Source organism: Saimiri boliviensis, chromosome 21, assembly GCF_048565385.1.
Source record: "Saimiri boliviensis isolate mSaiBol1 chromosome 21, mSaiBol1.pri, whole genome shotgun sequence".
Lineage (NCBI taxonomy): Eukaryota > Metazoa > Chordata > Mammalia > Primates > Cebidae > Saimiri > Saimiri boliviensis.
The window spans coordinates 32,427,398-32,442,431 of NC_133469.1; the positions used below are offsets into that span (position 1 = coordinate 32,427,398).

Genomic DNA, 15,034 nt, shown 5'->3' on the forward strand with positions numbered 1-15,034 from the left:
TCCTCAAGTGTGTACGATATGTTTTAAAAGTAGTTTGGGCCGGCCACAGTGGCTCATGCCTGTAATCCCAGCACTTTGGGAGGCCAAGGCAGTTGGATCGTGAGTTCAGAAGATCGAGACCACCCTGGCCGACATAGTAAAACCCCGTCTCTACTAAAAGCACAGAAAAAATTAGCCAGGTGGCACATGCCTGTAATCCCAGCTACTCAGGAGGCTGAGGCACGAGAATTGCTTGAACCCAGGAGGTGGAGGTTGCAGTGAGCCTAGATCATGCCACTGCACTCCAGCCTGGGTGACAGAGCAAGATTGGATAAAAAAAAAAAAAAAAAGTAGTTTAAGGCTGGGCACAGTGGCTCACACTTGTAATCCCAGCACTTTGGGAGGCCAAGACAGGGGGTATCTCTTGAACCCAGGAGTTAGAGACCAGCCTGGGCAACATGGTGACAACCTGTCTCTGCTATAAAAACAAAAAAATTTAGCTGGGCATGATGGCTTGTGCCTGTAGTCCCAGCTACTTGGGAGGCTGAGGCAGGAGAATTGCTTGAACCTGGGAGGTAGAGGTTGCAGTGAGCTGAGACTGTGCCACTGCACTCTAGCCTAGGCAGTAGAGCAAGACTTTATCTCAAATAAATAAATGAAAATAGTTTGAGTAAAATCAACTTTGAGTATCTAGAGATCTTAAAAGATATGATATTCTCCTGTAAGAGCATGATTATCTCTAGTTGTGAAATTTTGGGTGATTTTTATACTTTTTAAGTACTTTATATTATGCTTGAATTCTTTAAAATAAGCACATATCAGTGCTGTAGATAATTATTGTAAAAAAGAGACTATATTGTATACAGCTACCTAGCTTGTTTCCCTATTCCCATTCTCTATTCCTCACCATTCCAATCCACTGTCCACACTGCATACTTTCAGAAACCCAAGTCTGATCATGTCATTCTTTTGCCTAAAAATTTTCCATGGCTTTTAAAATAAAGTTCAGAGTCCTTCACATGGTCTGCAAGGCCTGTATGATCCCTGTCTGCCTGGCCAGGGCATCGCTGTTGTTCCCATCTTCAGGCCACACAAGGAATCTAGAACATGCCAAGCTTCTTTTTTTTTTTTTTTACCTTTGTGTATATTATTCCTTTTGCCTGGAAGCTTCTCTCCCCTGCCCCATACACCTTGCCTAGCTAACTCCAATTTATCCTTCAAGTCTCCACTTAAATGTTGCTTCCCTAGGGAGGCCTTCCCTGACAACCTCCTCCCCGGCCTAGATGGTCCCTTGATTTTATGTTCTCATAGCACCCCATGCCGCTTCTTCATAGCAATGAACACCATGATAATGATGCAGCTATCTTTGCTTTTCTTTGTTTAACGTGGTTCTCCCCTGCTAGTCTGAATGTTCCCTGAGGTTGGGGCCATTTTTGAATGAATGCATAAATAAGTGAACTCAATTAATGAAAGTGTATTTCACTATGCAGTCTTAAAATCAATTATATGCAGTAACCAAAATGGCCACAGAGTGGCAGTAAAGTTTTAGTCCTTCAAAATGAAATCATGGTTCTGAAAATTTTCTCTTTCCTTTTCTTTTCTCTTCTTTTCTTTTCTTTCTTCTTCTCTTTCTTTTATTTCTCCCTTTCTCTTGTTCTTTCTTACAGGGTTTCACTATGTTGCCTAAGCTGGAGTGCATTGGCACGATCACGGCTCACTACAGCCTCAACCTCCAGGCCTCAAACAATCCTCCTGCCTCAGCCTCCCAAGTAGCTAGGACCGCAAGTGTGCACCACAATGCCTAGCTAATTTTTTTTACTTTTTTGTAGAGATGGCATCTTACCATGTTTCCCAGGCTGGCTTTCAACTTATGGGTTCAAGTGATCTGCCCACCTTGGCCTCCCAAAGTGCTGGGAGTATAGGCATGAACTACTGTGCCTGGCCTGAAATTTTCTGATTTGTATTCTAGTTTTTAAAAACAATTATCATTGGCTTGATTATATTTCTATCTATGTCTATATATTACTCTTTCAAGCAGAGATAATCTGTTCATAGTAGTATTATATGTAGGGAGGACAAGGACTTTATGGACATATAAGACATTTTTACTTTAGTAGACTAGTTTCAAATGGGATACTTTTTGATGTACTTGTAGCATATTTAATTATTTAGTAATAATGAATTATTTTATGTATCTTTTGCCTCCAGAACTAAAATATAACTTTTTGAGAGTAGGGATAGTTATCTTTTTTGTCTCTCTCCTCTCCAGCAGAGCCCTGGGTATATAACAGGCACTCACTTGAATGAGTGAATAATTAGTACAGTTGGCCCTCCATGTATCAGAGCATTCTCTATCCACAGATTCAACCAATTCGAAAATATTTAGAAAAAAAACCAGTACAACAATAAAAAATAATACAAATAAAAAATAACAGTGTAACAACTATTTATATAACATTTACATAGTAATAGGTATTGTAAGTAATCTAGAAATGACTTAAAGTACAGTTGAACTCATTACACATTGTATATAGGTATCAAAATATCACATGTACTCCCAAAATATGTACAATAATATCACATGTACTCCCAAAATATGTACAATATATAAATTTAAAAATGCTAGTCATTCAGAAATGGAGAGAAAAAAACTATAGCAAAGAATCAATTTTTAGATATCTAGGAAATTCCCCTTTGTAATGCAAAAAAATTGCTATCCAAATTGTTAACATATAATATATATACATATATTTTTTGAGACAGAGTCTTGCTCTGTCACCCAGGCTGGAGTGCAATGGTGCAATCTCAGCTCACTGCAACCTCCACCTCCCGGGTTTGAAAAATTCTCCTGTCTCAGCTTCCCGAGTAGCTGGGATTACAGGCACATACCACCACTCCCAGCTAATTTTTTGTATTTTAGTAGAGACAGGTTTCACCATGTTGCCTAGGCTGGTCTTGAACTCCTGAGCTCAGGCAGTCTACCCACCTCTGCCTCCCAAAGTGCTAGGATTACTGGCGTGAGCCATTGCACCTGGCTTCATATATTAAATTTTTAGCATAAAATTAATTTTGACCCTCCCGAAAAAAAGTATAGTTGACCTTTGAACAACATGTATTTGAACTTCATGGGCCCACTTATACATGGATTATTTTCAGTAAATAAAATTGGCCTTCTGTATCTGTGGCTTCCACATCTGCAACCAAAGGTAGATTGAAAATACAGGCCTGGGGCAGTGGCTTATGCCTGTAATTCTAGCACTCTGGGAGGCCAAGATGGGAGGATCATTTGAGGTCAGGAGTTCATGACCAGCCTGGCCAACATGGAAAAACCCTGTCTCTACTGAAAATACAAAAATCAGCCAGGCATGGTGGCGGGTGCCTGTAATCCCAGGTACTCGGGAGGCTGAGGCAGGAAAATCCATTGAACCCGGGAGGCAGAGGTTGCAGTGAGCAGAGATCATGCCACTGCACTACAACCTGGGCAACAGAGTGAGACTCTGTCTCAAAAAAAAAAAAAAAAAAAAAAAAAAAAAGAATGAAAAGAGAAAATACAGTATTTGTGTATGCAAAACCCAGATATGGAGGGCTGACTTTTCATATACTCCCTGAGGGACTTGAGTACACACGGATTTTGGTATTCAGAGGGAGTCCTGGAACTAATTTCCCTCTCCAATACTGACAGATGACTCTATCCTTTCTTTCTGGCTTTCTGGATATTTTTTTCCTACCCAAATCTTTGGAACCTCTTTGAAATATAATATTTTAATTAGTCTATTAAAAAGAGTGATAATATAGGTGCAAGTATGTAATAACACTAGTTTTTTTCTTTCTCTGGAAGCTACGTATGGCAGTGCTGACAGTAAGTACATACTCATTTAAAGACCAAGCCTTGGTCTCTATTTTGTTGTCTGTTGGCAAGTGAAACATTAAAACATTATTCTCCCTCTTCCTACCTGATTTTCTTTATCTGTCTTGGAAATTAAAAACATAAGATCTATTAAAAGTCTTTAAAAAATTATGAATTGTATATTTCTTTGGTATAATACATGGGAAAATATATAGGCTGTACTATCTGCTTCATTTATTGGCTTTCAGGATTTTATTTTTTTAGTTACTTTACAGACTCCAAATTTTTTGTTTTTTGAAGTTTGGTAGACTCAAAATTCTGTATACCTTTGAGTTTAACATGTTATATGTAGTTAAGACTAGAAAATGAGAAGATGCCATTGAGAGTCTTAGATCTGTGATTTACTGAACAAATTTTAAGCCATAATGGATTATTTAGAATTTATTTGTAGCTCAGTTATGGTAATTATAAATGTCTCATTATTAATTTCATTTTATTCAGTGCTCATAGAATATTCTAAGACTCTGCATTCACAAAATAAGCATAGCCTATCTCTAGCTTAAAATATGTATATACTAATAGAGCACAAATTGAACTCTATATAAAAAATGTACTCTATGAGGAGTAATCCAGTAAATTCCAGAAATTAAATGCTGTTTATTTTCCCTTATACAGCTTTATGCAAATCCCACAGGACCTGAGGTAAGAACACACACAAACATATAGGTGGGTAGTATATGTATATTATATTTTAATATGTTTATCTGAGTTGAGGCTATAGATTATGTTACTAGACTACCATAAAAGCAGAGGAACTCATAGTGGGCTCTTTCAGTATATTTTACTATAAACTTGACCAATCTCTTCAAGATTTTTCAGAAACTATCTAAGGGTATTGGGCGAGAAAGGCATTGAGAAGAACTGAGCCTATTCCCTAACCTGTTGGCATTCAGAGTCTCTTAATGTATAAAAGTATAAAACCATGTTTTTTTCTTAATTTTTTTAAATTTAATTTCTATGGACTTTTTTCCCCAAGTAATATAAAACCACATTTTCTTATTAAACTGATTATGAATCCTTTCTGTTTATGACCTTTTGGGAAAATAAATGAGATATAGCATAATTTTAATTTTCTTTTTTGCCAATTCTCGCCTTTTCATGCTTTTATAGATTTTCAGAGCTTTACCTCTTCTCTCTTTATTTAGATTTCTTCCCGCTGTTTAGAGAATCCGACTCATCTTCAAGGCCAACTATGTTCAAATCTTATATGTAAGCCTCTTTGGCTATTTGGTCTAAACTAACTTCTTTCTTTAAATTCCTTTTCCAGCAGAACCCCCACAATTTAACACACTCAATTGATTAATATTGATTACTTAATCTCCCCAACCAGATTGTGAATTCTTTTTTGTTTTTAAGACAGCGTCTCACTCTGTCACACAGGCTGGAGTGTAGTGGTGCAATCTTGCCTCACTGTGACCTCTGCCTGGCAGGTTCTAGCAATTCTCCTGCCTCAGCTTCCTGAGTAGCTGGGATTACCGGCGTGCACCACCATGCCCAGCTAATTTTTATATTTTCCATATTTTTAATTTTTATATTTTTAGTAGAGACAGGATTTCACCATGTTGGCCAAGCTGGTCTCGAACTCCTGACCTCAAGTGATCTGCCCACTTCAGCCTCCCAAAGTGCTGGGATTACAGGCATGAGCTATCATGCCCGGCCCAGATTATGAATTCTTGAGGACAAGAGTCTTGTCTTGTTTTCTGTCTCCCAGAGTGAATATCATAATCCTGGACACATAATAGTTACTTGGGCCACTTTGAATGTGGCTGTGGCACAGAAATGGAGGGAGGAACCTTCTGTTCTCTTCTCACTTTATTCTCTTTGTCTTTCTCCTAGCTTTCTTTTTCTTTGCTTTCAATTTTCCTTCTCTAAGCCTACATATTTAATCTAACTGGTGGCATTCTAGACTGAATTATGCGGTTTTCGCTCTTAATATTCTTTCTTTGCAAGATGATGTGTAACTTTCTTTACTTTTTCTTTGCTTTCAATTTTCCTGCTCTAAGCCTACACATTTAGCCTAACTGGTGGTATTCTAGACTTAATTATGCATTTTTAGCTCTTAATGTTCTTTCTTAGCAAGAATATTAAGCTGTTTAAGTGAGGGGTAAGAAAACTGTTGCATATAGTATGTAACAATTCCTCAATGCCCAAACTAGTTCTATCTTTTATTACCTTTGTCTCTTGTTTCATTTCAAAATGCTTCCCAGCACACCCTAAGTCTGAAGGGAAGTTTCCCAAAATAAAACCTTCTAATAGTTATTAAATTTGTCATTTTCTTAGTGTAGTATTTATCATGTTTTCTTATGCATGAAAACTTCCTAGTTTGAAACCAGGGTTTTTTGAGGTAGTGAAATGCTAAGCAAATTGAGCTTAATTACAAGAAAATGTTACAGAGTGGGAAGAAACGCAGGCATATATAGTAATGAAGTTAGAAAACAAAAGCTTGTTGTGTGGTAAGTTTTGAGCTATTGTTTATGACTCAGGAAAACATATTGTGAATGTTTACAGAGTGTTCCTTTTACAGGTAGGTAGTGATCCCTAACCTCTATATGTTCAGGGTATACTTTCTATTACTAAAAATTTCGGTAGTATGTTGGGTGATTCTAAAACACTCAAAAGAACCCAAACAAGTCAGTAATAATTACAATGTGACTACTACTGTGGTATAGCCATGTTCGTAGGTCCTAAAAAGCATCCACAAGTTATATTGTTTTAGGGTTGCTATTTAGCATCAAGTCATTGATACAACTATTTACCTCCCTGATCTCATTCTCTTATGTATTCACAAAACAATTTTCTAACATAAACATAGTCTTTGGCATTTATCTCATATGATGCCATGTTTCTTGAGTTGTATGCCTAGAAGTATAACCTTTTCTAAACAAAATTGCACAAACAATAACAATGTTTATATATGCCTGAAGCAAAAATACACTAGACACGTGGATTAAAATTGTACCATGAAGAGTATGTCATGGTGCAACAATTGAGAACCTCTGGCTTAAATCAAACAAGTGTGTTTCCTTGGTTCAGAAGGCCAACAGAGTTTTCAGCATTGCACAAAGTTGGGGTGCTTCAGGGCTTGAAGTTTTGTTCTGGTTGTTCCATCTCATGAAAGAGATGACCAACAAAGTAACTAAGTAGCTAAGTAAACTAAGTACTAAAGTAGTGAAGAGTGATAGTGTAGCTGTTCTATAGGCACACACTACAAAATGAGTAAGCAAGTATTTGTAAAACATGTAAACCAAAATGTAAATAAGAAAGATTTACATAGCTTAATGCATGTACAACCATATATAATTATTATATATGAATATTGTGAAGGCATAAATCTTATGGTTTCATTATCTAATCCTTTCTGCCTATTTACCATTGAAGGTGGTCAACACTCTTTATTTTTTATTTTTTTTAAGAGACAGGCTCTCCCTTCTTCACCCAGGCTGGAGTGCAGTGGTGCGATCTTGGCTCATGACAGCCTTGACCTTCTAGGCCCAAGCGATCCTCCTATTTCAGCCTCCCAAGAAACTGGGACTGCAGTTGTTCACCATGATGCCCAGTTATTTTTAAAAACTTTTGTAAACATGGAGTTATGTTGTCCAGGCTGGTCTCAAAGGATCCTGCTGCCTCAGCCTCCCAAAATGCTGGGATTACAGGTGTGAGCCACTGCACTTGGCCAACACTCACTTTTAATAGACTGCTTCATGAACTTAACTATAAGTGGTTTCTGTTTCTAGCCACAATATACGTTTAGATACTTTATTTCAGAAAAAAATCCTTATAGGATGAAATCCTAAGTAAGCATGAATTCTACCCTGGCCAAATATTTATTCATTCAGCAAATATTAATTGGGTTCCTTTTATATGCCTAGCACTGTTTAAGGTATAAAAATACAGGCGTGAATGGGATAGGCAAGATCCCTGCTCTCTAGAAGCCTACATTCTTATGAGGTAGGATAAACAATAAATAAGTAAATAAAAATTAGTACCAATAATTTCACATAGACATAGTGCTATGAAGAAATTTTTTTAACAGGTGGTGTGCTAGAGAGTGCTGAAGTGGAGAATGAAGAAGGAGGGTTTGGATGATTGTGTTAGATTAGGCAGTTCCTAGGAGGCGTCCCTGGCAGGCTACTGTTTGAGCTAAGATGAATAAACAGGAGGAGTCAGCCCATGCAAGTCTGTGAGGGGCAATGGCATGTGACAGGCCAGATAACACCATAGTTAACGTCACAGGCACTGGAGTCAAATTGCAGTTCTATCTTTTACTATCTTCATCAATAATGAGAATAATAATGTCTGCTTCCAAGTGTTGGCTACACAAGAATGAACTGATGTAAAATATTTAGGGCAGTGCCTGAATATTATTCTTATCATTAACTGGAGACAGCATGTTCCAGAGTATGGCTGTGCAAAGGCCCTAAGGCAGGAAGGAATATTGGTGTTTGAGCACAGAAAAGGTGCCATGAGCCTCGAGCTTAGCTGAGTGCAAGGGAAAGTGGCCAGAAATAAGGTCAGAGAGGCAGGCAGGGGATAGATGAGTGGGGCCTTGCAGATCCGGATAACTTTTGGATTTTATTTTAAGGGTGGTAAGAAGCTAATGGGGAATTTTAGGCAAAGGAAATACATGGTCTGATTTGTATTTTCAAAAACTCCTTTTGGCTACAGAACAGAGAACAAGTAGAACAGAGAACAAGTATCAGCTGGACTTGTGATTTGCTTTAGAGATAGACCTGAAAATTCTTACTAGTGAGTTGGAATATGGAAGGAAAAGGAAAGGCTGCATATGTTTCTGTTGCTTTGGCCTATGTGACTAGATTTAGTATGATTCATAGGAACCACTGATGAGCAGTTCAATGGTTCATCTTTATTAGGCAACACATTAGTCTGAAAAGTGTTATATGAGGTATTAAGAATAGTGCCTGCTGGCCTGGGTGCAGTGGCTCACTCCTGTAATCCCAGCACTTGGGAGGCCGAGGCGGGCAGATCATGAGGTCAGGAGATCGAGACCATCCTGGCTAACACGGTGAAACCCTGTCTCTACTAAAAACACAAAAAACTAGTCAGGCCTGGTGGCACGTGCCTGTAATCTCAGCTACTCAGGAGGTTGAGGCAGGAGAATCGTTTGAACCAGGGAGGTGGAGGTTGCTGTGAGCCAAGATTGCTCCATTGACCCAGCCTGGGTGACAGAGCAAGACTCCGTCTCAAAAAACAAAACAAAACAAAATGAAAAAGCAAAAAAAGGAATAGTGCCTGCTGTAAGTATACCTTCCTAGATAAGCCAGAGTTAGACTAAAGTTATTAAGGATTAGCATCTTCTGTAAAACAGTTATTAATATAACTCTTTTATTAGTTGCTTCAGGGATCAAATAATAAAGCGACAGTCTCTCTGGTAGCCTGGGCTGAATTATCAATTATCAATTACTAAAACGACCTCCTCTTGATACAGTTTTAAAAAACAAAAGATCACTCAGAGCATTAAAAAGCTAGAGTTGATTGAGAAACATAGGCAGGCAGGAAGAATGGGCATTGTTTGCTTGGCAGAGCAATTACACCCAGCATTGGCTAAGAGGGGACTGTTCATCTAGCCTATCTGGAGTGAACCTGTTGCTATAGGCACCTCTAATCTCATCTGTCTGTCCTACTGTATTTACAAAACAGTTTTGTGAACTTGATTTGATTTCTCAAGTAGACTGTCTTATTAGGAAAATGCTTTTATCTTTTAAAATTAACTCCATTACACATCAATCTCCTTAGAGTTTAAGCAGCATGAGCCAGTTTTCCCAGGAGCTGATCACCTGTAATTAAGTTTCATGTTAAGGTTTAAGATCAGCAAAACTGGGAGACTTAAAGTAACAGAAACACTGAGACTTTTTCTGATCAGTCTAACATCCTCATTCTCCCATTGTCAAGGATCAAATACTGAACCAGATGAATAAAGGACTTTTTTGGGAGCATGGAGGGACAGTCTCTCTGGTAGCCTGGGCTGAAGTGCAGTGATGTGATCTTGGCCCACTGCAACCTCCACTTCCTGGGCTCAACTGATTCTCATGCCTCAGCCTCCTGAGTAGCTGGGACTATAGGTGTGCACCACCACAACCAGCTAATTTTTGTATTTTTAGTAGAGACGGGGCTTTCACCATTTTGGCCAGGCTGGTTTTGAACTCTTGGCCTCAGGTGATCTGCCTGCCTCGGCCTCCCAAAGTGCTGGGATTACAGGTGTGAGCCACTGTGCCCGGCCAAGGACATTTTTTTGTGTTCTGATTTAAGCTTATACCCTTTACCTGTCATTAGTACTTCTCTAGTTCTGTGGACATATCTGTATGACGTATATTGGCTAAACATTTGCTTCAACTACTAGATGTTTATTTTATTTACTTATTTTTATATTTATTTATTTATTCTAGTCTATTCTATTTTTTGAGATGCAGTCTCACTCCGTCACCCAGGCTGGAGTGCATAGGAGCAATCTCGGCTCACTGAAACCAACGTCTCCTGGGTTCAAGTAATCTCCTGCCTCAGCCTCTGGAGTAGCTGGGATTACAGGCATGTACCACCATGCCTGGCTAATTTTTGTATTTTTAGTAGAGACAGGGTTTTGCCATGTTGGTTGGCTAGACTGGTCTTGAACTCCTGATCTCAGGTGATCTGCCCACCTTGGTCTCCCAAAGTGCGGGGATTACAGGCATGAGCCATTGTGCTTGGCCAGACATTCATTTTATTTTAAATAGAATATATCTCTTATGAGGAAATTTGTCCCTCTTTATTTCTAGTTTTCTTAACAATGAGGAAAGCAGAGAGCAGTAGTATCTAGTTTTTAGTGCAGGACCGAAAAAACAAGACTAAGACTTGATGTCAGAGATCAGCGCTCCTTTTCTAATTTTTTCTAATTTTCCTGTTGCCACTGTAGTCTTCCCTGAATTACTGCAGTAGCCTCTTTATTGCTCTCATGGTTTTTATTTCTTGCCCTCTGCACTTTTCAAGGAGCCAAGGTGATGTTTTAAAAAATGCACATCACTCACCTGCTTAAAACCCTTCTGTAGACTTCTGGCTTACTTAGAATGAAATCCGAACCCCTTACCATGGCCAACAAGGTCCCAAAGTCTTTTATAACCTCATTTCTTGCATTCTCTCCCTTGCTCACTGGTTTCCAGCCACTGGTCCTTGTCTCTGATCCTAGAAAAGGCATCCCTTTTCACTTGAGAGGCTTTGTATTGCTGTTCCCTCTGCCTGAGGCACCCACCCCCAAGATCTGCACATAACTGACCCTTGAGGCTTAACTCACACCTCACCTCTTCAGCAAGGCCTTCCTTGGCCTTAACTGAAGCAGCGCTTGTCTCCTTCATGTACCTCTCAATCACAGCATCTGCTTCTTGTTCACAGCACTTACACTATCGGAATTAGCTTATTTCATTTGTTTATTTATTTATTGACTGTTTCCCCTACTGGATTGTCTGTATATTCCAGAAAAACAGGGACCTTTTCTGTCTCGTTCACCACTGTGACTCCAGTGCCTGGCACAAAGTAGACATTCAGTACAATATTTGTTACATGAATGAATGATTTCTGAAGTGGTTCTACTGTTCATTTACCTAATTGGGTTAGATACTTGACTCTGTGATTTCATTTTTCCAGCTTTAAAATGGTAATAATAGTATCTTTCATCTAATTTATTTTTAGCACAGAGGAAAAAAACTAGGTTGTCTTTATATTTGGAGATGTTACTCTTGAACAAATTGATGCTGTGAAACAGATATATAGGAAGCATATTAGGTACACAGTGAAAATGTTCCTTATTATCAGGTAAGATTCTGGATTTCTTTTCTAAATTGTTATTTTTTCTTTATTTCCTTTGTTTTTTGTAGAAAGTGACTGAGATGTACCAGTTCAAATTCAAATACATGAAAGAAGGAGCCACTATGGATTTTGACAGGTAGAATCTAACTGCTTAATGAACATGAGAAATATATAGGATTGAGGTTAAATGTAAGCTTCTTGAGGACAGAGAAAGGCCTTATACTTCTTTTCAAATTTCCCCATGAACCCTACAGAAAAGCACTATTATAAAAAGGGGCTGCAACAATTGTTTACATTCCTGAAATCTGTGGATTAAGCTGGTGGGAATAGAGAAAATGTCAGGCAACACAATGGTAGAAATTATATTAATAAGTTGCCTATACGCTGTTGATTGAAGTACTTCATAAGGCTCTGTCTACCCATTAATCCAAAGTTTCTCAACTGCTATGCCAAGATACTGATCCTCTCTATGCTCAATATAGCCAGACTGTGCCTGGAGTAGATAATACCTCTGGACTACTTGCCTATATGCACAACCTAGTATGTCATATAGATATCATTTTCTATCTGTCCTTGTATGAAAAGATTAGAAAGCACTGTATTTTCCTATTACATTGAAAACTCCAAGTTTTAGGTATACTAATGGGTTAAATAGGAAACACCAGGACATATGCTTCAGAAGGTCCCCAGTGCAGATGGAGATGTTTCATTGAAGAGCAACATTTATTTTTCTCCCAGTAGGCCGGGCGCGGTGGCTCAAGCCTGTAATCCCAGCACTTTGGGAGGCTGAGGCGGGTGGATCACAAGGTCAAGAGATCGAGACCATCCTGGTCAACATGGTGAAACCCTGTCACTACTAAAAATACAAAACATTAGCTGGGCATGGTGGCTCGTGCCTGTAATCCCAGCTACTCAGGAGGTTGAGGCAGGAGAATTGCCTGAACCCAGGAGGCGGAGGTTGCGGTGAGCCGAGATCACGCCATTGCGCTCCAGCCTGGGTAACAAGAGTGAAACTCCGTCTCAAAAAAAAAAGAAAGAAATGGGGTATTTTTCTCTCAGTAGCTTTTGGATTTAGACCTGCCAGGAGGGATGGAGAGCTAAGTATTGCTGATGAGATGGCATAGTAATGGATGGTACAGATGATGGTGAAAAGCTCTGGATAATAGAGGAATCCAAGTAAAGGGGACGGATGCCCCTGAAAGGAAGGATGAGAGACATGGCCTAATTTTCAATTTTCCCTACTATTAGCCCTGGCTCATCATTTACCATGAGCTTGAGGACTTTTCTCCAAGATTCACTCCCTTAATTATCCTTCCATTTGTGAAATCTACGGACAGCACTAGGATGTGAAGAGAAAATCAGTTCCAAAAATGAGAATTAAAATATTACCTTTTATTAGCTAACATTGTAGAATACTTTACAGCTTAGACAGCAGCACTTTTTATACATACTTTCTCACATAAAAAGTTACTTTTTATTCTCCAAAACTCAAATATATGCTGATGGCCAGATTAAACTCTTTTGTTCTGAAGGCACATATGCCAGGAGGTAAGCAGTAAAATAAAAATAGCCAGATCTTTCATATAATAAGGAGGAGAGAAAGTAATGCATATTATTGATTTCCTAGAGAAGAAAGATAGGCCTTTGTTTAAATGGGAGTTCTGAATATGATTTTACTGATGTATCCTGTAGGATCCCATGAGCTACATGCCTATAGCCCTTCACTCTGGTTATCTACATTTGAATTGGTTAAATCTTGGTTGGTAAATCTTTAAGTTGTTCAAAATTGGAAAAGGAGCTAATGTATTCACTTAATAAATGTTTGCTTTGTGAATTCACACTGCCTGCAAAGATCAGTTAGGGAAAAATCTAACGGTTTAATTACTTAGGTTTATTTTTCATATTAAGAGCTAACTTTGTTAATGGCACTGTATAAATACATTGTAGTCATGGTCCTTCCTGGAAACTACTCAAATGTGAGACTAACTGGGGAAGAAAGGAGATAAATAAACAAAGTTTAGAATTGAAAGGTAATTTAGTCCAAATTGTTCATTTATTCATTAATTCAACAAATGTTGATTGAATAGCTGGGCACCAAACTCTGTACTGTGGAGATGAAAGATATAGCCACTCACGGTCTAGAAGACAAACAGTTATTCTAAGGATAAGTTGATGGTATTGTCAGAGAAGACTTCCTTGAAGAGGTGGCATATGAGCTAGGTATTAAAGGATTAATCTAGGATGATCAGGAAGAGAAGTGGAAAAGCACAGTACAAGCAAAGTGAACAGCATATGCAAATATTGTGAGTGAGAGGAAACTGGGTAGTAGCTGCAGATGAGGATGGAGGTGACAATGTGACAGGTTGTGAAAGGAATTGTATACCACCCTGAGTTTGATTGAAAGGCGATGGATATAATAGAAGACTTTTAAGTAAGAAGTAACATGAGCAGATTCCTATTAGTAATATTATTTCAGCAGTGATATGGAGAAGATTTTGCAGTGTGGACAAGAAGGAAAACAGGAAAAATAGCCACAGTAGTAATCAACACAAGAGTGAGGAAGGGATACTTTTGAGAGATAATCAGATGGTAGAAAGGCCCAGAACTGGTGATGGATTTTATGCTTGAGAGTTGTAGAAATGTCCTTACACTTATCTCACAAATGAGCTAACTGACCTAGAGTGTGTCTAAATGACTTGACCAAGGTAATTCAGCTAGGTAGCAGCAGAGCTGATATTAGATGCCAGGTCACCTAATTCAAAATTCATTGTTCTTACTACTGTGGTATATGATTTTTTGCTAATCAATTTTTTTAAAAGATCATATTTTAAATATTTTTAGGGAATTTGCTACTTAAGAAATTCTTTGTATATACATTGCAAAAAGTACCATCCCTCTCCTAATTTACATTCTAAAAATGTCTCAAAATGTCCTAATGTTTAATTTATATTTAATCACATAGTCAAAAGTTTTGTTCCTTTTGACATAGATTGTCAATATTGTATATGATTGAAAAGTATGCTTTTTTCCTATGTAGTTGTAGCAGCAGTACAAGCTTTGAAAGTGGAACAAACAATGAAGATATTAAGAAAGCCAGTGTTCTACTGATTCGTAAATTGTATATACTGATGCAGGACCTTGAACCACTTCCTAATAATGCTGTACTTACTATGAAACTGCACTACTATAATGCAGGTAGGTAGAAAACTTTAGGCTAATTCCTTCTTATTGCTGAAGTAATTGCTGAACTAATATTTTATATAAGTAGAAGGATTTTGCAAGCATCTGAAAGAGATGTCTGTTGCTACACATGAAAGATTAATCTAACTTGTTCTGTTTAAGCTCAGTTTTCAT

At 38.2% G+C, this 15,034-nt stretch overlaps 1 protein-coding gene across 3 annotated transcripts in view; it reads left to right on the top strand.

The window, feature by feature from the left end:
* HORMAD2 (HORMA domain containing 2) overlaps positions 1-15,034 on the top strand; it is a 92,866-nt gene that overhangs the window by 31,186 nt on the left and 46,646 nt on the right. For all 3 annotated transcript variants that reach the window (XM_003938458.3, XM_074391164.1, XM_074391163.1), the window contains exons 6-9: positions 3,818-3,838; positions 4,502-4,528; positions 11,749-11,816; positions 14,718-14,875. In XM_003938458.3, the coding sequence (XP_003938507.1) occupies positions 3,818-3,838; positions 4,502-4,528; positions 11,749-11,816; positions 14,718-14,875 (274 nt within the window). The remainder of the gene's footprint in view (positions 1-3,817; positions 3,839-4,501; positions 4,529-11,748; positions 11,817-14,717; positions 14,876-15,034) is intronic.